General features: G+C 32.0%; 1 protein-coding gene across 3 annotated transcripts in view; it reads right to left on the bottom strand.

Moving 5' to 3' along the window:
- The window catches only part of LOC149814816 (uncharacterized), a 68,586-nt gene extending 45,143 nt beyond the window's left edge, over positions 1–23,443 (bottom strand). Inside the window, exons 1-4 of one of the 3 annotated variants that reach the window (XM_089989040.1) lie at positions 23,000–23,443; positions 22,752–22,866; positions 22,501–22,611; positions 20,968–21,477 (exon numbers count right to left, since the gene is read on the bottom strand). In XM_089989040.1, coding sequence (XP_089845166.1) covers positions 21,335–21,477; positions 22,501–22,611; positions 22,752–22,803 — 306 coding nt within the window. In that variant the 5' untranslated portion in view covers positions 22,804–22,866; positions 23,000–23,443 and the 3' untranslated portion in view covers positions 20,968–21,334. Of the gene's footprint in view, positions 1–20,967; positions 21,478–22,500; positions 22,612–22,751; positions 22,867–22,999 lie in introns of those variants that run through there. The other 2 variants (XM_089989039.1, XR_016427915.1) reach the window with 2 other exon arrangements.
- Between the last annotated feature and the right edge of the window lie 2,379 nt (positions 23,444–25,822).

Below are 25,822 nucleotides of genomic sequence, written 5' to 3'. Positions count from 1 at the left end.
CAACTAATGTTTATTTTCACGATGCCAAGAAATTGAAGGTTAAGGATCCAAGAACATTTCATAATCTCAATCAGAGTAACAGCTATGAAGTATCAAATGTGAATGATGGAAGAGAGTATCTAGAGACCACAAATGCCATGGATGTCGTTGGAATAAGCCAAGAAGAGCAGGTGAGTTCTAGATGGAAGTAAGACTACATCTTTCTATTTTTCCAATTCAAATATGAAGTTTCTATTTTTTTCAATCATCAACCACCGAGCATAGATATAATGTTTTAGGTTGCAGGAAGCTATATTCTGTGTAGTGGCAGCAATTCTCCATCTTGGAAATATTGACTTCAAAAAGGAGAAGGAAGCTGATTCTTCTGAATTGAAAGATGACAAAGCAAGATACCACATTCATACTGCAGCAGAGCTTCTGATGTAAGATGATGATAACTTTATTGTCATATTCTTTTGTTGAAATTGTTTCGTTTTAATTTCCTAGAAAATAAAATAAGTTGCTGTTATCAGGTGTGATGTCAAGGCTCTTGAGGACTCCCTATGTGAGCGTGTTATAGTGACACCGGCAGCACTAAGTCGTGATGCCTTGGCAAAGACAATATATTCTAGGCTATTTGACTGGTAAGTGCTAAATTTGGACTTCATTTCTTTGTGCCGAAGCACACAACATAAAACCAGACCTTTTGTAAAACATACTTCAAAATTGCTGCCAGTAAAGTTGAAGAAACCTCGTTGTCAAGCTAAAATATAACTTCTCGTGTGTGATATAGCTGAATCATGACAACAAGCTAGAAAATTTTCAACTATATCAGTGTATCTCTCAATTAATTTTTGATCCATTTAGTCCCGATCAAGCAACTCTGTTCATTGCTGGTCCCAGCTATTTATGTTAAATTTCATCTATTGCACATCTTGCACTCTAGTTTTCGGGAGGATAATTTTACATATATTTTGACACAATGTGACACGATAAATTTTTTCATGGGAAAACAATGGCAGGATTATGGACAAGATCAACAGTTCTATAGGTCAGGATCCTCGTGCGGCTAACATCATTGTAGTCTTTGAGACTTTCAAGGTGAAACAGGTGGGCTTAGCCACATATAAAGATTCTGAGATATTCTCCAAGAATTCATCTCAACCTACATGCGGGTCGACATATTGGTCTAATTCATTGCCAATGTATATGACAGTTTTGAGCAGTTATGTATATGGAGCAGGAAGCGTATACAAGAGAAGAGATTAATTGGAGTTATGTTGAATTTGTGGACAATCAAGATGTCATGGATCGTATTGAAAAAGGTATTTGATTGTCAAACTTTGATGTTTTTATGATAAGTAATTTGTGAAAGTGGAAGTGTATCAATTTATTTTTGTCTGACACTTCTATCAAAATAGATGGTATGTTCATATCTTAAGTGTGTCAAATGCAGAAACCAGGAGGAATAATCTCACTTCGAGATGAAGACTGGTATGTCTTTCAAGTGCCTCACATCATTTGTAAAATGATACTGCTACACAACTAATAAACATTATGTCCAAGAATTTTACCACCTAAAATTTAGATTGCCAAGATCATGAATTTATCTTAAAAATTTCTGCTTGTTTTCTTAACTGTTTTGTGACAAAACATGCATTAGATGCTATCCAAGGAAGAACATAAATCAAAGCTAACAAAATTTAAAGTGCATTAATCTATCAGAGATCATAAAATGCTTCCATAGGAAGTATGACATGCATGACCAAGAAATATTGATTTACAAGGTAGGTTGCTGGAACTGACATAGCACCATGATATGCTTCTGCAGTATGTTCCCAAAATCTACTCATGAAACATTTGCACAGAAGATGTACCAAACATATAAAGAACATAAACGCTTCAGTAAGCCGAAACTTGCCCGCACTGACTTCACAATTAACCATTACGCTTGTGATGTAAGTCCTCAGATATAACTCCTCTAATTAATTTCCACTGCAGCAACTATCTTGCAGAATGAATGTTATGCTGCTGATGTAAGCAAAGTCAAGTTTTATAGCCTTAAACATTCATTTTTTTTTCTTTTCAGGTCACCTACCAAGCAGATCTGTTCCTTGACAAGAACAAGGATTATGTTGCAGCAGAACATGAAGCTCTACTAAATGCCTCCAACTGTTCTTTTGTTGCAAACCTCTTCCCCCCTCTACCTGATGAGACTTCAAAATCATCCAAATTATCCTCAATTGGTACCGGCTTCAAGGTACATAAGTCAAAACCATGATGCTAAATATATGTTTTGGCAGTGTAGTTAATCTTGATTTTGGTGTCTTCTCTCTTTCAATAACAACTGCAAGCACTCATGGAGACTTTCGGTACCACAGACCCTCATTATATCAGAAGTGTCAAACCAAATACCGTCTTGAAGCAAGGGATCTTTGAAAATTTCAATGTTTTAAGCCAACAGAGATGTGGGGTAAGTAGACATTGATGCTTTTGCATTTCCGGCTAAAGTTACATGAGGCATTAAAAATTCTCACTAGAACAACTCTTACATATTCCAGGGAGTGCGAGAGGCAATCAGAATAAGTTGTGCAGGCTACGCAACTAAAAGAACTTTTAATGAGTTCGTTGATCGCTTTGGAGTGCTTGCTCCGGATGTTTTAGATGGTTTTAATTATTTTAATATCTAGAAATTTATCAGCTTTTTATTCGAGATGCATCTACAGAGTGCCTATTGAAAATGTATAGTTGCAGTTGATTAGTAGTCTAACTTGATGCCTTAACTTGCTCTATGTCAGCTCCCATGAGAAAACAGCTTGTGCAGCCATTTGCGACAGAATGGGATTGAAGGGTTACCAGGTTAGAAGAATGAAAATACAAATTCTGGCATCAATATTGAAATTAACATTGAAAAGGCAATAACTAGCCAAATTGACATTGAAACATAAAATCTTGTAAGTATAGGTTTTGCATCGAGAAAATTAGTAAAATATCACAGTTGCATTAAAAAATTACAATTCATATCTACGAGCTTAAAAACATCACCAAATAAGTACTACAACAACTTAATTTCAAAAACTTTGAAATGTTAATTTTGATAGAAGTTAAAAACATTTCCTACTTGTTTAAAAAACTTTAAAAATCAAAATCACTCTACGACATTGATATTTGACATATGTGCCACACTCGCGGTCATGGCCATAATAGGAACAAACTTGAACCAAAGGACGCTAGATGTATATCATCTATTATTCAGTTTCATAAATGTGAGCAATGAAGAAATGGATAGAGGTATAGAAGCAATATCTTAAAAGGGATCCCCGAACGATTCTATTGTGCCATAATCTAATAGTGACAAGGGGTGACAATAAATGAGAAATAAAATCATGAAGAAGATTTTGTGGGAATTCTTTCGCATTAAAGACTCAAAGATTTTCAATACTTCCTGGGCATACAACAATGAAGTTGTACTAGTGAAAATTTGTGATAGAAATTCTCAAAGATAATGCATCCAATGAGGTAAAATGATCGATAGTGCAATGAATCATATTTACAAGTTGGAGACTAAAGCCAGTGAAACATTTAATAATGTTTGAATGAATCAAATGACTCTAAACAAACTAAGCCACTTTACCATTAGTATACTAGGCAGAGCTCACTTATTGGTCGTGACATGATGTCATATACATCCATTGGATAGACCTAACCACATCCAAGCAACAACACCACAATAACGGCCTAAATTAATGTACTTGTTAAAACTCAAAATCTTGTATGGGTTTTGCATCGAGAAAATTAGTAAAATATCACATTTGCATTAAAAAACTTACAATTCAAATCTCCAAGCATTATAACATCACCAAATAAGTGCTACAACAACTTAATTTCAAAAACTTTGAAATCTTAATTTCGATAGAAGTTAAAAACATTTCCTACTTGTTTAAAAAACTTTAAAAACTCAAATTAGGCTTAAGTCAAAAACACATACATCCATTGGAATAAAAAAACAAAATTGAAAATCAAATTGCTTTGCCAAACTTTTTCCATCACGCAATTGAAAAATATCATTGATTTTTTACAGAAAAGGCCACTTTCTACAAAATTGTCTAAAGATCGTTGACAATACAAACATTTCTATGAAATCGCATATTTTGCATGAATACAACTACATTTCAAAACTTTCAAATGTCATACATTACGCAAAAGGAGATCATGACTTGATAACATTTAAATATTTAATAATAATTCAACTAAAGAAGTACTACAACAACTTTAAAAACTCAATTCTTGTAGGTGATTAAAACATTTCACAATTCTCAAAAAAAATTTAAAGCTCAATATTTTGTGAAGTTAAATCATTTTCTTGTGTTCGAATAAAAGAACAAAATTAGAACAAACATTTTTCCAGGCGTAAAGACATTTTTAAAAACTTTTAGCATTCAAAATATTTTAAGTATCAGCATTTTCAAAAAATATTTGTGACTCTTACATTAATGATGCCTTCGGAAAATATCTTTCATTTTTTACAAAAAAAAAAACTCATTTTTGAACATCTCTAAAGAGAAGCAACTGAAACCAATGGTTTGAAACTAGTATATAAATCACTCAGCAGTTTAAAAAAAGAAAAGAAAGAAACAGGACAATGCAATTTTAAACCAAATAAAACAGAAAAAGCACTTTTAGAATGAAACACTTATTTAAAAATCTATTTAGAACTAAAAATTATTTAAGTACCAACATTTTCAAAAAATATGCACCACGTTATGATTGGTGAAAACAACCTATTATGGCAAAAAAAATCAGATAAACCTTTTATTTAAGTATTTCACCCTACTAAAAGAGTTTCAAATTCTTTCTTTTCAACGAATATTTTGATTGAATAGAAAAAGTCACTTTATTTGAAATTTTGCCAAAATTAATTTGAGACTCGCATATGAAAAAATGATTTAAGCAAATATGTGCAAATAAGTTATAAATAATAATATTATGAAAATTTTATATTAATACACCAAAAACACATCAAAACTCAATTTTGGTTAAAGATACATTATACAAAAGGAAATCATGACAAAATAACATTTAAATATTTTAGAATAATACAACCATAAAAGTACTACAACTTTGAAAACTCAAATCTGATAGGTGTTTAAAATATTTCATACATATTCAAGAAAACTATAAAAGCTCAACATTATTGGCATTTAAAATATTTTAATATAATGGAATTAAATACTAAAATCATAACAAAGACTTTTGAGACACTTTTGAGACAAAAACACATATTCTTCAAAACTTTTAGAAATCAAAATTATTTTTACTGCCAATATTTTAAAAAAATATTTGTGACTCTTTCGTTTATGAAAACTAATTGCTTTGCCAAACCTTTTTTAATGACGCTTTAGAAAATATCATTGATTCTTTTCAAAAAAAAATATTTTTTTTTGAAATTCTCTAAAGAGAAGGCCTTGACAACATTGTTTTAAACCTAGTAAAACAAACACATTAGCAATTACGTGTGGACATGTTCAAATATGTTTTTGAGAAAAAAATATGTTAATGCAAATTTTGCATGAATTCAATTAAACATTTCAAAACTTTCAAATTTGATACATTATGCAAAAGGAAATCATGACTTGATAACATTTAAATATTTCATAACAACAAAACTAAAGAAGAAGTACTAGAATAACTTTAAAAACTCAATTCTTATAGGTGATGAAAACATTTCAATTCCTAAAAAAAATCTAAAGTACAATATTTTGTGAAAGTTAAAACATTTTCTTGTATATGAATAAAAGAACAAAATTAGAACAAACACTTTTCAGACGTAAAGACATTTTTAAAAACTTCTAGGAATCAAAATATTTTAAGTACCAACATTTTCGAAAAATATTTGTGACACTTTCATTAATGATGCGTTAGTAAAATATCTTAAATTTTTTAAAGAAAAAAACAGTTTTTTGAAAATCTCTAAAGAGAAGCCCCTCAAACCAATGGTTTGAAACTAGTATATGAGTCACGATATACATTTTGAAAAAGGAAAGTCAAAGTGGTCATCACAAAGTGCATATCTTTACGAATTTTTTCAAACTAAGACTCATAATACATAGAACTTCAAACACGACATTTCAATTTCAAATCAAATAAAATAGAAAAAACACTTTTAGAATGAAACACTTATTCGAAAATCTATTTAGAACTAAAAATTATTTTAAGTACCAACATTTTCGTAAAATGTGCACCACCTTATGATTCGTGAAAACAACCTATTGTGGCAAAAAAATTCAGATAAGCCTTTTATTTAAGTATTTCACCCCACTAAAAGAGTTTCAAATTGTTTCTTTTCAGCGAATCTTTTGATTGAATAGAAGTCATTATTAACATTAATTTGAGACTCGCATATGAAATAATGATTTAAGCAAATGTGTGTAAATTACTTATAAAAAATAATATCATACAAATTTTATAGGAATATAACAAAACAATTTAAAACTCAATTTTGGTTAAAGATACATTATGCATAAGAAAATCACGACAAAATAACATTTAAATATTTTATAATAATGCAACTACACAAGTACATCAACTTTGAAAACTCAATTCTATTAGGTGTTGAAAATATTTCATACATGTTCAAGAAAACTTTAAAAGCTCAACATTATTTGCAGTTAAAACATTTTGTTGTAATCGAATTAAAGACTAAAATCAGAACAAACACTTTTGAGATGAAAACACATTCTTCAAAACTTTTAAAAATCAAAATTATTTTCAGTGCCAAAATTCTAAAAAAAATTATTTGTGACACTTTAGTTTATGAGAACGAATTGCTTTGCCAAACTTTTTTTAATGACGCTTTCAAAAAATATCACTGATTTTTTTTTTCAGAAAAAGCGATTTTTTAAATTATCTAAAGAAAAGCCCTTGACAACATTGTTTTAAAACTAGTATAACAAACACTTTAGCAATTACGTGTGGACATGTTAAAATATGTTTTTGAGCAAAAAATATGTTAATGCATATTACGCATGAATTCAACTAAAACATTTTAAAACTTTCAAATTTGATACACTATGCAAAAGGAAATCATGACTTATAACATTTAAATATTTCATAATAACAAAACTAAAGAAAAAGTACTACAATAACTTTAAAAACTCAATTATTATAGGTGATGAAAACATTTCATAATTCTCAGAAAAAAATTAAAGATCAATATTTTGTGAAAGTTAAAACATTTTCTTGTATACAAATAAAAGAACAAAATTAGAACAAACACTTTTAAGACGTAAAGACATTTTCAAAACCTTCTATGAATCAAAATATTTTAAGTACCAATACAACAACAACAACTATGCCTTCATCCCAAAACAATTGGGGTCGGCCATATGAACCAAAAAAAGAAAATCATTTTGGGTCTTCCACATGAATCCTTCTCCTCCAATCATTTTTATCCAATGCCATGTCCTCGGTGAGGTTCAAAGCATTCATAACCTTTCCTATCATCTCCATCCATGTCTTCCTAGGCCTACCCCGACCTCTTTTAACTAATATATTTTCTCATTTCTCCATCCTTCTAACTGGAGCATCATTAGACCTTCGCCGAATATGTCCAAACCACCGTAAACGATTCTCTCTCATCTTATTTTCAATGGATGCAACGCCTACCTTCTTACGTATCTCCTCGTTTTGAATCTTATCTTTTATTATATTTCCACACATCCATCTAAGCATACGCATCTCAGCTACACTCATTTTTTTAATATGATGTGCAGCCCAACATTACGTACCATATAGTAAAGTTGGCCTAATTATCGTCCAATAAAACATGTTCTTCAACTGCAATGGCATTTTACGATAGCACAACACTCCAGGTACACTTTTCCATTTCATTCACCCAACCTTTATCCTATGATTTACATCTCCATCAATTTCTCCATATTTTTGAATGATAGGTCTTAAATAATTGAAAGGCATCCACCGGTATTTCTTGCTCACCAAGCTTCACTACACTCCCATCACTACTTCGTTGCTTACTAAACCGACATTCCATATATTTTGTCTTACTCTTACTCAACTTAAAACATCTTGCTTCCAATGTCTGTCTCCGTAATTCTAATTAACTCCAGCTCTAGACTCATCAATCAAAACAATATCATCAACAAACAACATACACCACGACACATTTTCTTGAATTAATCTCGTAAACTCATCCAACACTATAGCAAATAGGAAAGGGCTTAATGCAGATCCTTGATGTAACCCAACCATTATAGGAAAATTGATTGTCACCCCTCCACAAGTGCGGACATTGGTTACTACTCCTTTGTACATATCTTTAATTATACTAATATACTTGAGAGAAATACATTTGTTCATTATTGTCCACCAGAGAACATCCCTAGGTACTTTATCGTATGCCTTCTCCAAATCAATAAAAAAACCATATGCAAATCTTTGTTCATCTCTCTATATCTCACAATAAGTTGTCTAAGAAGATGTATAGCTTCCATAGTTGATCTTCCAGGCATAAAACCAAATTGATTCTCCGATATCATGACAACCTTCCTCAACCTATATTCAATCACCCTCTCCCAAAGTTTCATAGTATGACTCATGAGTTTTATACCACGATAGTTTGTGCAATATTGTATATCACCCTTATTCTTATATAGAGGCACCAAAGTACTCACCAAAGTACTCTTCCTCCACTAAATAAGCATCTTATTTGTCCGCCAAATCTTGTTAAAAAGATTTGTCAGCCATTTTAAACCTTTCTCACCAAAGCATTTCCAAGCCTCGATAGGTATACCATCTGGACAACCTGTCCTTCTTGGTTTCATTTTCTTCAAAGTCTCTTCAATTTCCTTCTTTTGAATCTTACGCATGAAGTCACGATTCATCTCATGAAAAGGAATGGAGAAGTCTCCAAGATCCTGAGCATGACTTCCATTAAATAGCTTATCAAAATAATCTTTTCATCTCTCCTCATCTTTGACTAAAACTCTTTTCATTTCATCTTTGATACATCGAACCATACCCAGATCCCTCGATTTCCTATCTCTCATCTTTGCAAGCCTATAAATATCCTTCTCACCCTCTTTGGTATCCAACTTGTAATAAACCTCCTTATATACCTTATCCTTCGTGTTTCGAACTATTTTTTTAGCTTCCTTTTTTGTTATCATATACCTCTCCAAATTTTTTTTAGCTTCCTTTTTGTTATCACGACTCTTAGATTTCTATAACACTCTCTTTTAACCTTAATAGTTAATTTTTGACATCCTCGTTCTACCATGATGTATCCTTACCTAGCGGTGCACCGCCTTTAGACTCACCCAATACCTCCTTAGCCACCTTTCTCATGCCATCCGCTATCTTATTCGACATTGATTCTGAATCCTCCTCAAGACACCAATCAGCTTCCTTAACTACCTGCTCTACAAACATTCCTTGTTTAGCTCCTTTCAGTGCCCACCACTTAATTCTAGGATCTATCCTATGTCTATCTCTTTTTGAGACATTTTCTAATTCTAATATCTAAAATTAAGACTCTATGTTGTGTAGCTACACTTTCTCTCGGTATAACCTTACAATCGATGCAACAACCCCTATCTCTCTTTCTAAGTAGGAAAAAATCTATTTAACTCGTATTAAATCCACTTTTAAGCATGGTTTTAAAACTCGCCGAGTCAACTCGGTGACTCAGCTGACTCGGCTCGGCCCTCCAACGAGTCAACTCGGCAAGCTAAACTCGTTCTGCGAAAACTCGGCCTTGACTCGGCCTAACTTGGGCTGACTCGAGTTGACTCGGGCGAGTTTTGGGCACTTATTTCTTTTTTCATTTTTCAAAGGCTATGGGCATTTTTTCATATGTAAGTGTTCATTTTTCAAAGAACAAATAGCATAATAACAATAGGCTTACCAACTTAATATAAAATCACAAAATTAGTAAAAGTCAATCAAATTTCACATGTCCATTATTCATTCCGTTTGGTAGCTCCAGGTAAGGAATCAAACCCAGTACCCCTCAATGAACATAGAGTGAATCCACTAATCCAGCTAACATAATTGATCCCTCATGCAACCATCTCTGAGACCTACACAATAGTTGGCAGCCAGCCTGTTCAAAACCAACAGCATAAAATGCCCACATTTATCATTATAATATATACACCTCACAGCATTCTCATTATCCAAAGCTTACATGCATTTATGTGCAGATATATAAGGCATGGTCCAATCAACTCTACATCAGAAACACACTTACAAATATCAAGATAAAGTTCAATGTTCCCAAAATTTTGCAAGGATTTTCTGAGGCCCTGCAACACAACAGCTATGTCCATATATTCAGGATGTAAACCATGATCGAGCATGGCTATTAAAGTTCTTGAAGCTAGTAATTAAGTCATTCTTTATATATTGTCTTGAAAGACTTGCTCCTGCTTGTGTAGTTTCTTTAGTAAATGTGAGATTTGAATTAAGAGCAGTTTTACTTGATGTTATTTTACTTATTAATCAATTAAACTAGTAACTAAGTCATTCTACAAACCTTTATATGTTTAAATGACAATTTATATATTGTCTTTGTTTTAAAATCAAAAGTTAACAAAACCTGGTCCGAGTCACCGAGTTCACCCGCCGAGTCACGAGTCAATAAAGAACGAGTCGAGTTCCGAGTCACGGGTTTTAAAACCTTGCTTTTAAGTACCAATATTTTCAAAAAAAAAATTGTCACACTTTCATTAACGATAACTTCGTAAAATATCTTAAATTTTCTAAAGAAAAAAAACAGTTTTTTGAAAGTCGCTAAAGAGAAGCCACTCAAACCAATGGTTTAAAACTAGTATATAAATTACTCTATGATATATATTTTGAAAAAGGAAAACCAAAGTGGTCATCACAAAGTGCATTTTCTTTACAAATTTTTTCAAACTAAGACTCATAATATATAGAACTTCAAAGAGGACATTGCAATTTTAAATCAAATAAAATAGAAAAACACTTTTAGAATGAAACACTTATTCGAAAATCTATTTAGAACTAAAAATTATTTCAAGTACCAGCATTTTCGAAAAGTGTGCACCACCTTATGATTGGTGAAAAAAACCTATTGTGGCAAAAAATTTCAGATAAGCCTTTTATTTAAGTATTTCACCTCACTAAAAGAGTTTCGAATTCTTCCTTTTCAATGAATATGTCGATGGAATAGAAAAAGTCACTTTGTTTGAAATTTTGCCAACATTAATTTGAGACTCACATATGAAACAATGATTTAAGCAATTGTGTGTAAATAAGTTATAAAAAATAATATTATGCAAATTTTATACAAATTAAACAAAAATAATTCACAACTCAATTTTGGTTTAAGATACATAATGCAAAAGAAAAAATCATGACAAAAAAACATTTAAATATTTTAGAATAATGCAATCACTGAAGAATTACATCTTTGAAAACTCAATTCTAGTAGGTGATTAAAATATTTCATACATGTTCAAGAAAACTTTAAAAGCGCAATATTATTTGCAGTTAAAACATTTTCTTGTAATCGAATTAAAGACAAAAATCAGAACAAACAATTTGTGACGAAACCACATTTTTTCAAAACTTTTAGAAATCAAAATTATTTTAAGTACCTACATTTAAAAAAAATATTTGAAACTCTTTTGTTTATGAAAACGAATTGCTTTGCCAAACTTTTTTTCATGACGCTTTCCAAAAATATCACTGATTTTTTATAGAAAAAGTCACTTTCTTTGAAATTCTCTAAAGAGAAGCCAATAACAACATTAGTTTGAAACTAGTATAACAAACACTTTAGCAACTATGTGTGGACGTGTTAAAATATGTTTTTGAACAAAAAATATGTTAATGCATATTTTGCATGAATACAACTTAAACATTTCAAAACTTTCAAATTTGATACATTATGCAAGAGGAAATCATGATGGGATAAAATTTTAATATTTCATAATAGTGAAGCTAAAGAAGTAGTACAACTTTAAAAAGTCAATTCTTGCAGATGATGTAAACATTTCATAATTCTCAGGAAAATTTTAAAGCTCAATATTTTTTGAAGTTAAAACATTTTCTTGTGTTTGAATAAAAGAACAAAATTAGAAAAAACACTTTTCAGACATAAATACCTTTTTAAAAACTTATAGGAATCAAAATTATTTTAAGTACTAATATTTTCGAAAAATATTTGTGACTCTTTCATTAATGATGTCTTTGAAAAATATCATTCATTTTTTACAAAAAAAAAAACTTTTTTGAAAATCTGTACAGAAAAGCCACTGATGGTTTGAAACTAGTATATAAATCACTCTATGAAATACATTTTGAAAAAGAAAAGCCATAGTGGTTATCACAAAGTGCATTTTCTTTACAAATGTTTTCAAACTAAGACTCATAATATATAAAACTCGAAACAAGACATTGCAATTTCAAATCAAATAAATTAGAAAAAGCACTTTTAGAATGAAACACTTATTCGAAAATCTATTTAGAACTAAAAATTATTTCAAGTACCAACATTTTCGAAAAATGTGTCAAACATTATGATTGGTGAAAACATCTTATTGTGGCACAAAAATTTCAGATAAGCCTTTTATTTAAGTATTCCACCCCACTAAAAGAGTATCAAATTCTTTTTTTTCAACGAATCTTTCAATTGAATAGAACAAGTAGCTTTGTTTGAAATTTATTGAAGTAAAAGTCATTGCCAACATTAATTTGAGACTCGCATATGAAACAATGATTAAAGCAAATGTGTGTAAATAAGTTATAAAAAGTAACATTATGCAAATTTTATACCAATACAACAAAAACAATTCAAAACTCAATTTTGGTTTAAGATACATTATGCAAAAGAAAATTGTGACAAAATAACATTTAACTATTTTAGAATAATGCAACCACAAAAGTACTACAACTGTGAAAACTCAATTCTGGTAGGTGTTGAAAATATTTCATACATGTTCAAGCAAACTTAAAAAACTCAATATTTTTTGCGTTTAAAACATTTTCTTGTAATCAAATTAAAGAATAAAATCAGAACAAACACTTTGTGACAAAACCACATATTTTTCAAAACTTTTAGAAATCAAAATTATTTTAAGTACCTACATTTTAAAATAATATTTGTAACTCTTTCGTTTATGAAAACGAATTGCTTTGCCAAACTTTTTTCATGACGCATTCGAAAAATATCATTGATTTTTTTTTTCAGAAAAAGCCACTTTCTTTGAAATTCTCTAAAGAGAAGCCCTTGACAACATTGGTTTAAAACTAGTATAACAAACACTTTAGCAATTACGTGTGAATGTGTTAAAAAATATTTTTGAGCAAAAAATATGTTAATTAATATTTTGCATGAATTCAACTAAAACATTTCAAAACTTTCAAATTTGATACATTATTCAAAAGGAAATCATGACTTGATAACATTTAAATATTTCATAATTATAAAACTAAATAAGAAGTACTACAACAGCTTTAAAAACTCAATTCTTATATGTGATCAAAACATTTCATAATTCTCAGAAAAAATTTAAAGTTCAATATTTTGTGAAAGTTAAAACAGTTTCTTGCATTCGAATAAAAGAACAAAATTAGAATAAACACTTTTCAGACGTAAAGACATTTTTAAAAACTTATAGGAATCAAAATATTTTAAGTGCCATCATTTTCGAAAAATATTTGTGACTCTTTCATTAATGATGCCTTCCTAGAATATCTTAAATTTTTTACAGAAAAAAACAGCTTTTTGAAAATCTCTAAAGAGAAGCCACTCAAACCAATGGTTAGAAACCAGTATATAAATCACTCTATGACATACATCTTGAAAAAGGAAATCTCTAAAGAGAAGCCACTTAAACCAATGGTTTGAAACTAGTATATAAATCACTCTATGACATATTTTAAAAAAGGAAAGCCAAATTGATCATCATAAAGTGCATTTCCTTTACAAATTTTTTCAAACTATCAAACAGGACATTGCAATTTCAAATCAAATAAAATAGAAAAAATACTTTTAGAATGAAGCACTTATTCGAAAATCTATTTAGAACTAAAAATTATTTCAAGTACCAACATTTTCGAAAAATGTGCACCACCTTATGATTGGTGAAAACAACCTATTGTGGCAAAACAATTTCAGATAAGCCTTTTATTTAAGTATTTCACTCCACTAAAAGAGTTTCAAATTCTTTCTTTTCAACGAATCTTTCGATGGAATAGAAAAAGTCGCTTTGTTTGAAATTTTGATAACAATAATATGACTCACATATGAAACAATGATTTAAGCAAATATGTGTAAATAAGTTAGAAAAAATAATATTATGCAAATTTTATAGAAATAAAACAAAAGCAATTCAAAACTCAATTTTGGTTTAAAATACATAATGCAAAAGAAAATCACTATAAAATCACATTTAAATATTTTAGAATAATGCACCCACAGAAGAATTACAACTTTGAAAACTCAATTCTAGTACGTGTTTAAAATATTTCATACATGTTCAAAAAAACTTTCAAAATTTGATACATTATGCAAAAAGAAATCATGACAAAATAATATTTAAATATTTTAAAATAATGCAACCACAAAAGAATTACTATGACAACTTTGAAAACACAATTCTAGTAGGCGTTGAAAACATTTCATACATGTTCAGGAAAACTTTAAAAGCATAATATTATTTGCAATTAAAACATTTTCTAGTGTTCAAATGAAAGACCAAAATTAGAACAAATACATTTGAAATGGAAACACGTACTTTTAAGTACCAACATTTTCAAAAAATATTCGTGATGCTTTGATAAACGAAAAGTGAAAACAGCTTGGCTTGCCAAACATTTTCCCTGTATTCAAAATCTTTTAGACGTCAAAATTATTTTAAGTACCCACGTCTTCGAAAATTATTTTTACAGTTTCATTAATGAAAACAACTTGCCTTGCCAAACTTTTTTTTTATGCATTTGAAAAATATCTTTGATTTTCTACAAAAAAGCCACTTTCTTTGAAATTCTCCACTGAAGCATCGGTTTGAAACTAGTATATCAATAATTTCAGGAAATGTGTGTAGACTTGTTAAAACATGTTCATGTATATTTTCTATGAAGACAACCAAGATGTTTCAAAACTTTCAAACTTCAAACATTTTGTAAAATGAAAGCTAGTGTAGTCATGACAAAGTGCATTTTCTTTACAAGTTTTTTTCAAAATAAGATTTACAATGTATATATAACTTCGAATAGGGCATTGCAATTTCAAATGAAATAAGGTACCACATAAGTTCTTCCTATATGAAAAGTCTGCATTCCGAAGTTAATAAACAATTGGTATCGCAAGAAATATAGCCAAGGCATAAACCCACATTCTGAAGTTAATAAACAATTGGTATCGTATGAAATACAGCTAAGGCATAAACCCACAACAGGCCTCCTCACCCCCATTTCGATCATAGACACAATGGTAATCATCTCATTTTTAATAGTAACGACGCGAATATACCTCAAACAAGAAAGAAATTTCCTCCTATATAACATCTTCACACTTCTCAGTTGCATCGAACTTGAGGTTGTCTACAATTGTCCTGTTTCAATTCTTAAAAAATATATCTTTGAGTATTACATGTTCCTTCCACATAAAATTCTTTGACAATAACTATTGTCTAACTTTCTCTATGTGAGAGTTGAAAATACATATCTTCCATTGAAGCAGTAAGGTTAAATGGATATATTATTGCTTAGAAGATCTTTGAGTAATGATCACACATCATTTTGTTGGAACAAATATAGGGAACTGAATCATACTTTATAAAAGTAAATCATCTCAAATCCCATAATTGAGTGGACCATGGGTGATTGAGAAAAAAGTTAGCAACTCATCTTTTGTTGTAAGAAATGAATACACTAGATAACAATCAATATGATCCGCTTTCATGACCATAAAGTGATAAATAGCATGCATAGGGAAGCTTATGGAGAAAAAAATTCCTGAGGAATTTTGAATCTTATAAACAAAATCACTCTACGACATAACAAACTTGAGCCAAAGGACATTAGATGTATAGCATCTACTATTCCCTTTCAAAAATGTGAGCAACATCAAGAAATTGATTGATGTATTGATGCTATATCTTAAGAGGTTGGTCCCAAGGATTCAATAGTGCTATTAATCAAGTCGAGTTTGTCACCACTATGAAAATCTAACAGTGATTAGAGGTGACAATAAATGAGAACTAAAATTATGAAGAAGATTTTATGGGAAGTGTTTCACATTAAGGACAAAGAGCTTTACACTACTTCCTAGGAATTAAGTATAAAGTTGTACTAAGGAAAATCTGTGATATATTTACAAAGATAGTAAATGCAATGAAGTAAAAGGATCGATGATGCAATGGTATTCACAAGTTACACATAGCTCATTTACTGGCCATGATTGGATGTCATATACATCCACTCGATAGACCTAACCACATTCAAGCAATGGAGCCACAATAATGACCTAAAGCTAAAACCATCAAACCAGCATAACCACAACTAAATCTAGTGGTAACGAGAACAAACCAAAGTTTTGCTAATACACTTTTTAAGACTCAAAATCTTGTAAGTATAGGTTTTGCATCAAGAAAATTAGTAACATATCACAATTAACGTCCAAATCTTTAAGCAGTATAACATCAACAAAGAAAAAGAAGTACTACAACAGCTTAATTTCAAAAACCTTGAAATCTTAATTTTGATAGAAGCTAAGAACATTTCCTACTTATTTCCAAACACTTTAAAACACAATTTTGGTTTAAGTTAGAAATATTTTCATGCATTGGAATTAAAGACTAAAAGTAGAAAAGCACTTTTAGAATGAAACACTTATAGACTTAAAATAAAATTATTTCAAGTACCTACATTTTCAAAAAAAAACTATTGTGCCAAAAAACTTTCTAATAAGCCTTTTGTTTAAGTACTTCACCACTCAAAGTATTTCAAATTCTTTCTTTTCAAAAAAATCTTTTGATTGAATAGAAAAAATCGATTTGTTTGGATTTTCTGAAGTAAACGCCATTGACGATATTAATTTGAGACTCGTATATGAAACAATGATTTAAGCAAACGTGTGTAAATAGGATAAAATTTGTTTTTCAATAAAAAATAACTTTCTGCAAATTTTGTATGAATACAACTCAAACAATTCAAAACTTTCAAATTTTATATATTATGACAAAGGAAAATATGACAAAATAACATTTAAATATTTTAGAATAATGCAGCCGAAGTACTACAACAACTTTAAAAGCTTAATATTATTTGCAATTAAAACATTTTCTTGTGTTCAAAAGAAAGAACAAAATTAGAAAAAACACATTTGAAATGGAACCGCGTATTATTAAAACCTTTTGGAAATCAGAATTATTTTAACTACCAGCATTTTAGAAAAATATTTGTGACTCCTCTGTTAATTAAAATAACTTGCTTTGCCAAACTTTTTTTCATGATGTTTTTGAAAAATATCTTTGATTTTTTACATAAAAAGCCACTTTCTTTGAAATTCTCTAAAGAGAAGCCACTTACAACATCAGTTTGAAACTAGTATATCAATCATTTTAGCAACTGTATGTAAACGTGTTAAAATATGTTTTCAAGCAAAAATTATGTTTATGCATATTTTGTATGAACACAACCAAGATATTTCAAAACTTTCAAACTTTACACATTTTGTAGAAAAAAAATCCAAGGTAGTCGTGACAAAACGCATTCGCTTTACAAGTTTTTTCAAACTAACAACGATAATATATAGAACTTCAAACAGGACATTGCAATTTCAAATGAAATAAGGTACCACACTGATTCCTCCCATGTGAAAAACGTGGATCATGAACATGATAATGCTTAAAAGATTAAAGACTTGGTATCAACTGAAATCCAGGTAAGATATAAACCCATCAGAGGCCTCTTGACCCTATTTCCATTGCATTCACCAAGATAAACATCTTTGTCTTGATTTTAGCATAAAAAATACACATCAAGCAAGAAAGAACTATCTTCCTATAAATCATCTTCACACTTTTCTATTGCATTAAACTTGTTGATTGCTCTCAAGCTTCACCTCGTGAAAAGAAGTTGTCCATGGTTGTCCTACTTCAATTCTTAAAAAATGTAGCTTTGAGCATAACATGTTTTTAATTTTTTTCTAACCTTCACCTATTAGTTCTTTGACAATAACTATTGTCTAAATTTTTTTTGTACCTTTAGGTTCGTGAGAGTTGAAAATATTGAAGATCTTCCCTTTTAGCAATAAGGTTAGATGAATATATTAATACTTAGAAGATCTCTGAGCCGTGACCACAAGCATCATTTTGTAGGCACATATATAGGGAATTGAATCGTACTTTATACAGGTAAAAGAATCTCAAATTCCACAATCGTGTGGACCTTGAGTGACTGAGGTAGAAGTAGATCCTCAATACTAGTTGCTCATCTTTTGTGGTAAGGAATAAATAGACTAGACAACAATCAATATAATGTGTTTTCACGGCCCCAATGTGATAAATACCAAGCCTAGTGAAGCTCATGGAAAAAAAATCCAAGGAATTTTGAATTTAAAAATCAAAATCACTATATGACATCCTTAGGATATTTCACAAACATGTCACGCTTGCATTTATGGCCATAATAGGAATAAACTTAAACCAAAGGACATTAGATGTGTAGCATCTATCATTCTCTTTCACAAAAGTGAGCAACCTCAAGAAATGGATTGATGTATAGAAGCACTTGAACGATTCAATAGCGTCGTTGACCAAGTCGAGTAAGAGAATTCTCCACTATGACAATCTAATAGTGATTAGGGGTGACAATAAATGAGAAATAAAATCATGAAGAAGATTTTGAGAGAATTATTTCACATTAAAGACTTGAAGCTTTTCACTGCTTCCTAGGCATGTAAGTATGAAGTTGTACTAAGAAAAATTATGACAGATATTTTCAAAAATAATGCATGCGATGAGGTAAAACGATCAATATAGCAATGAAACCTATTCACAAGTTGGTGACTAAAGCCCATTAGTATACTAAGCATAGCTCATGTATTGGCTGTGACTTGATACCATATAAATCCTATGGATAGACCTAACCACATTCAAGCAAGAAAGCCACAACAATGACCTAAAGCTAAAACCTTCAAACCAGCCTGGACAAAACTAAATCTAATGGTAACAAGAAAATATCTAGGTTTAGTTAAATGTACATCTTAAAACTCAAAATCTTGTAAGCATAGGTTTTGCATCGTGAAACTTAGTAAAATATCACAATTGCAAGAAAAAAATACCATTCAAATTTCTAAGCATTATTACATCGGCAAAGAAGTACTACCACAACTTAATTTCAAAAGCTTTGAAATCTCAATTTTGATAGAAGTTAAAAACATTTTCTACTTGTTTTCAAAAACTTTAAAAACTTAATTTTGGTTTAAGTTAGAAACATTTCCATGCGTTGGAATAAAAGATCAAAATAGAGAAAACACATTCAGAACAAAGCACATCTTTTTAAAGTCATTTAGAACTGAAAATTATGTTAAATTTTGTTTCTAAATAAAAATAACTTTATGCATATTTTATATGCATACAACCCAAACAATTCAAAACTTTCAAATTTGAAACATCATGAAAAAAAATCATGATCAAATATTTCAGAATAATGCAACCTCAAAAATACTCTAACTTTGAAAACTCAATTATGGTAGGTGTTGAAAACATTTGTACTAGTCCAAGAAAGCTTTAAAAACTCAATGTTATTTGCAATTAAAAAATTTATACAGTGTTCAAATGAAAGACCAAAATTAGAACAAACATGTGAAATGGAAAGACATTATTAAAAGCTTTTAAAAATTAAAATTATTTTAAGTACCAACATTTTCAAAAAATATTTGTGATGCATTGATAAACGAATAGTGAAAACAACTTGGCTTTAAACATTTTTCCCTGTGTTCAAAATCTTTTAGACATCGTAGTTATTTGAAGTACCTAGATTTTCGAAAAATACTTGTGATGCTTTCATTAATGAAAACAACTTGCTTTGCCAAACTATTTTTGTGACGCTTTTGAAAAATATCTTTGATTTTCTATAATAAAAAAAAAAAACTCACTTTCTTTGAAATTCTCTAACGAAAAGTCACTCAAACATCGGTTTGAAACTAGTATATCAATCATTTTAGCAAATGTGTGTGGACATGTTAAAATATGTTTTTGAACAAAAAATATGTTTATGCGTATTTTGTATGAACACAACCAAGTTGTTTCAAAACTCTCAAACATCTCCTTATTGTAACAAATAGGACAAGGCTAACATGGGAACATGAGAAATACATCATGTATGGTACCCTTCAGCCTTTTCTGTTTCTTTATGATTTGATTGTGATACAGATCCATCTTTATCCATAGCAGAAAGAGCTATTGTTCAAATACTTCCCTTGATCATTAATCATAAAATTTGCATATTGTCCATAAATTTCTAATGGCCAAGTATATTCATAAATGATACAGCCAGGGACTAGTAAAAGGAACTATAATGATTGCCAACCAAGTGTCTAGGCTAATCTACCAAAACCTTATTCAGCATTAAATAAATGAATTCATTTCAATTGGCAGATCAGCCTAATAGTCATTACCATTAAAGCCAAGCGATCAATATCTATCCATACTAACATGGATATAGTGAAAAATATATATATATATATACTAGTGATGGAAAGGTCAAGGCAACCATCAACATTTCGCAATAATCATTATGAACAATTGTTGGGGGAAGTGCTTTGAAAAAAGCCAAAATTTTACAAAGAGATACAAAAAATGGCTTTATGCATAATTCTTAACAAATATGCATCAATACCAAGAAGATAAACACAAAAATAAACAACACAAATGAGATAGATTTACCCAATCTCAAACATGCATTGAAAGTTTATACAACCATTAGGCTACCAACAGTCATGTGAAACATTTACTTTCAAAATAGCACATTAAATACATACAATTTTAAACCCTAGATTCAATTAGTATCAGTCAAATTCAATCTATTAAGTCAAAAGGTTAGTAATTAGCAGAACTAGTACAAAGCTCAAAATCACATGAGCAAAGAGAAGAAAAGCACCTTGACCAAATATCGTCAGTGCTGTTCAACACAGATGAACTCATTCTAACGTTAAACATAAGAGGTGCACATGCACATAGACAAATGAAAAATAACAGAAAGATAGGGGAAACATACTTTGTGTGGATGTTCCTGTTCATTTAGAAACAAACTGGGACTTGAGAATGTGGTGTTTTTCCCATGCAACCTGGTCACAGTCTCAGCCCAAGGGAGCACGCTTTGAAGGATTGAATTTGTTGCATCCATCCAAGGCCCTATTGGTGCATTCATCAATGGAGGAGGAGGTGGCACCATATTGTTTGATTGGGATGGGCTCAGTGGACTTGAGATTGGTGAATCCATCTGCACATTCACATAAAAAGAATAATAAATTTACATATGCAGCAGAGAGAAAGATACACATTAACATCAGGTTCATAATTCTAAGATTAGGTACATATAAGAGCTGACTTATAGAAATGTATGTTTTTTATTGCTATCATTGATAATGAAATATAAGAAATAGGAAAATAACAATTAATTTTGATTCACCTTCATTTTAAGCAGTAAATGATATATATAACGAAAACAAGTGAATGGACCATATAGACCATTGGCATCTATCAAACCAAGATGCTTGTCTTTGTGAGGCTGTACTTAAGTTTCCCAGTGCGGCAACCAAGAGAATAAGCACAAGACAGATTCAATATATATATATATATATATATATATATAATAAAGATCAATATGTAAAAAATATTAATAATAAAGATCAGTATGTACCACCATTGCCCACACGGTGAAGAGGAAAATCTTACCTCAATCACTGCAACTAATCCGTGTCACATGGATACTATTGTAGATCCAGGGATATGTCCATTCTAATGATGTTTTTTAATATAACAGGTATATAAGTCGATACTATGTGGGATGAACTTGTAGCAACCTAATCAATACATTCAGTTTCAGGCAAGAACACCCACACCTACGGACTTGAAGAGGCAATCAGGAAACGTCTAAGCAACAAAGTTACAAAAATAATCATGAACAGAAAACCAATATTTAGAACCTTTGATATAGCAGCATACTCTGACATACTAACACTCAACAAATCGGAAAACATAAACTAAGCAAAGAAGGATGACATCCAGCAAGGCCCGTAATAATAAGTAATTGAGCATGAACCACCGTCTTGGACTTTACAGAAGGTGCCCTCGTTGTCTTTCACTTGAACATCAATACCGTTAAGATTTAGCAACACCAACAAGAAACAGGTGAGACGAACCATTCCCAGGAAACTGAAGACTAGTAATAAAATTTTAAAACATCTCTGATGAACAGGGGAACGAACCCTAACCATGATAGTTTGAGAGAGAGAGACCTCACCTTCTGTGTGCACGTCTTTCTTGGGGAGGGGAGTTACAATGAAGAATGTTGGGTTATTGCTATGTTGACACCTCGATAGACCAATTTCAGATGTCAACTTCCATAAAAACCCTATAAAGAACCTCAGTAAGAATAGATACAGACACAAAGGAAGCAACCTTTAGTTGGTATAAAGTGCACAAATATCAATTCTAATTTGCCCATTAAACCACGGACACCGAATTGCACGAAACTCATCAGCTACATCTTACCTTGGCAGGATGGCAAGAGTAAGCAGCAACAGTGAGAGAGACAAAGAGTCATCCCTCCAACCAATAGGATAGAGGATGGGAGAAGATGAAACCCCTTTAAAAGAAACCCTAAAACCTGCTCTCGCACCGCCAGTGGTGTTTGAGGTGATTGAAAGAAAGAACAACCGCTGAGGTTTAAAAAAGAGAAGGCGATAGAGATTGGGAAAGAGGAAGAGACACAAGAAAAGGGAGATGACAGAATTATTTACCTCGTGAGGGCAACAATGGATGCTCGTTGTAGAACCCTGCTCGATCAAACCCCGGTTGCTCAAACCCCGGTCGATCAAAACCTTGTCGCCCAGCCATCAAGAACTATCAAACCTGTCGATCAAACCCAAACGCTCAAACCCCTGGCGGCCAAAACCTATGGAATCTTGCGGCCTGACGATCTTCCTTCAGGTATGGGAGTAGTCCTTCTCCGTGATTGAGGGTTTTGAGGAAGGTGGTAAAGATATCAGGTGGATATAGGGGAAGGTAAGAGGGATTTGAGAAAGATGGTTCGCAGGCAACTGGATTTGAGAAGGGTGACGGTGGTCTGGCGATGGAGGAGCAATAGTGGGCAGAGAGAAACTTGGGGAAAAGGGGTTTCTCTCTCTCTCTCGCGCGCGCGGGGGTCAGTCTCCGGTAACGGTGGTCCGTGGAGGACGTCTGGAGTGAGCCTCCGACAGTGGATCTCTCTCCGACGAGGGACGATCGCTGGCAGAGGTCACTCTTCCGGCGATGGTGGCTTCGGCCCGGTGAGGGGCATGAGAGAGAGAGAGAGAGCAGTGGGCGCGCCATTCTTTCCTTTTTCTTGCGCTCTCCCTCATTACCGGTTTCCTTTGTACTGTTGGGCGACACCGCCCGATCGCTTTCCAAAATAGGGTGTAAGTGGGTAGGATCTAAATCAGAAGCTACTTTCAGCAAATATAATACTTAAAATATATACATTCTACGTACTCGGATTTGAGTAAGAAGTATCGATATCAGATTCAAATTTGGAAAGACCATACTTGGATCCGATAAAAATTACATAAACCAAACTACATAAAATAATATTTGTTTACATTAAAAATTATGAATGAAACTCGGAATGGATATAAAATTTTATAAACTACAATGGACTTCATGAGCTTGACCCGAATAGTTAATCAGACACCTTTCTTTGTTACCGAACCTTGACGCTATCAAATTCGGTACTGATTTAAATTGAGTCATACTCAACCTATAGCATGATCAAAATAGTAAGATACTAATTGACTATTGAATTATGATTTTTCAAAATAAAATAAGATTTTATAAGGGTTTACACTTTGTTACATTATAAGCGGTTGCTTTAACCCTTCTAAAAACTTACATCCAAAGACTAATTTCTATTGAAAGTTTTAAAATATTATAATTAGGGAGTTCTTACCCACAAGGGTAGCAAATATTAAACCCTCAAATATTAACCGCCCCCATCCCACACATGTAGGCTGTGTTGGGTTATTGCTATGTTGACACCTCGATAGACCAATTTCAGATGTCAACTTCCATAAAAATCCTATAAAGAACCTCAGTAAGAATAGATACAGACACAAAGGAAGCAACCTTTAGTTGGTATAAAGTGCACAAATATCAATTCTAATTTGCCCATTAAACCACGGACACAGAATTGCACGAAACTTATCAGCTACGTATTACCTTGGCAGGATGGAAAGAGTAAGCAGCAACAGTGAGAGGGACAAAGAGTCATCCCTCCAACCAATAGGTTAGAGAATGGGAGAAGATGAAACCCCTTTAAAAGAAACCCTAAAACCTGCTCTCGCACCGCCAGTGGTGTTTGAGGTGATTGAAAGAAAGAACAACCGCTGAGGTTTAAAAAAAAGAAGGTGATAGAGATTGGGAAAGAGGAAGAGACGCAAGGAAAGGGAGATGACAGAATTATTTACCTCGTGAGGGCAACAATGGATGCTCGTTGTAGAACCCTGCTCGATCAAACCCCGGTTGATCAAACCCCTGTCGATCAAAACCTTGTTGCCCAGCAATCAAGAACTATCGAAACCTATCGATCAAACACAAACGCTCAAACCCTTGGCAGCCAAAACCTACGAAATCCTATTACCTGACGATCTTCCTTCAAGTATGGGAGTCGTCATTATCTGTGATTGAGGGTTTTAAGGAAGGTGGTAAAGATATCAGGTGGATATAAGAGAAGGTAAGAAGGATTTGAGAAAGATGGTTCGCAGGCAACTGGATTTGAGAAGGGTGACGGTGGTCTCGCGATGGAGGAGCAATAGTGGGCAGAGAGGGTGCCAGCGAGGAACTTGGAAAAAAGGGGTTTCTCTCTCTCTCTCTCTGGCGGGTCAGCCTCCGGTAATGGTGCTCCGTGGAGGACATCAAGCGTGAGCCTCCGACAGTGGATCTCTCTCTCCGACGATGGACGATCGCTAGTAGAGGTCTCTCTCCAGTGATGGTGGCTTCGGCCCGGTGAAGGGGCATGAGAGAGAGAGAGCAGCGGGCGCGCCATTTTTTTATTTTCTTGCACTCTCCCTCATTATCGTTAAGCTTTTCTTTATACTATTTGGGTGGCAACGCCTCGTCTGATCGCTTTCCGAAGTAGGGGTGTAAGTCGGTCAAATCCAAATCATATATCACATCCGACATAAGCTACTTCCACCAAATATAATACTTAAAATATGCGCACTCTACAGGTGAGCCTGTACTCGGATCTGAGTAGGAAGTGTCGATATCAGATTCAATTTCGGATCTGATCTGATATTTCTTAAGAACGACCATACTTGGATCCGATAAGGATTACATAAACCAAACCAAATAAAATAATATATTTTTACATTGAAAATTGTGGATGGAACTCGGGATGGATCTGATTTTGGTATAAAATTTCATAAACCATATTGGACTTCATGGGTCTGACCCAAATAGTTAATCGGACTCCTTTCTTTGTTACCAAACATTGACCCTATCAAATTCATTATGGGTCCAAATTGGGTCATACCCAATCCACGACATCATCAAAATAGTAAGAATAAGCTAATTGACTATTAAATTGT

Source organism: Nuphar pumila, chromosome 15 (genome assembly GCF_984573655.1).
Source record: "Nuphar pumila chromosome 15, dmNupPumi1.hap1.1, whole genome shotgun sequence".
Taxonomy (NCBI): Eukaryota; Viridiplantae; Streptophyta; class Magnoliopsida; order Nymphaeales; family Nymphaeaceae; genus Nuphar; species Nuphar pumila.
Note: the sequence above shows the minus strand (reverse complement) of the source record. Positions and strands in the feature narration are given on the sequence as shown.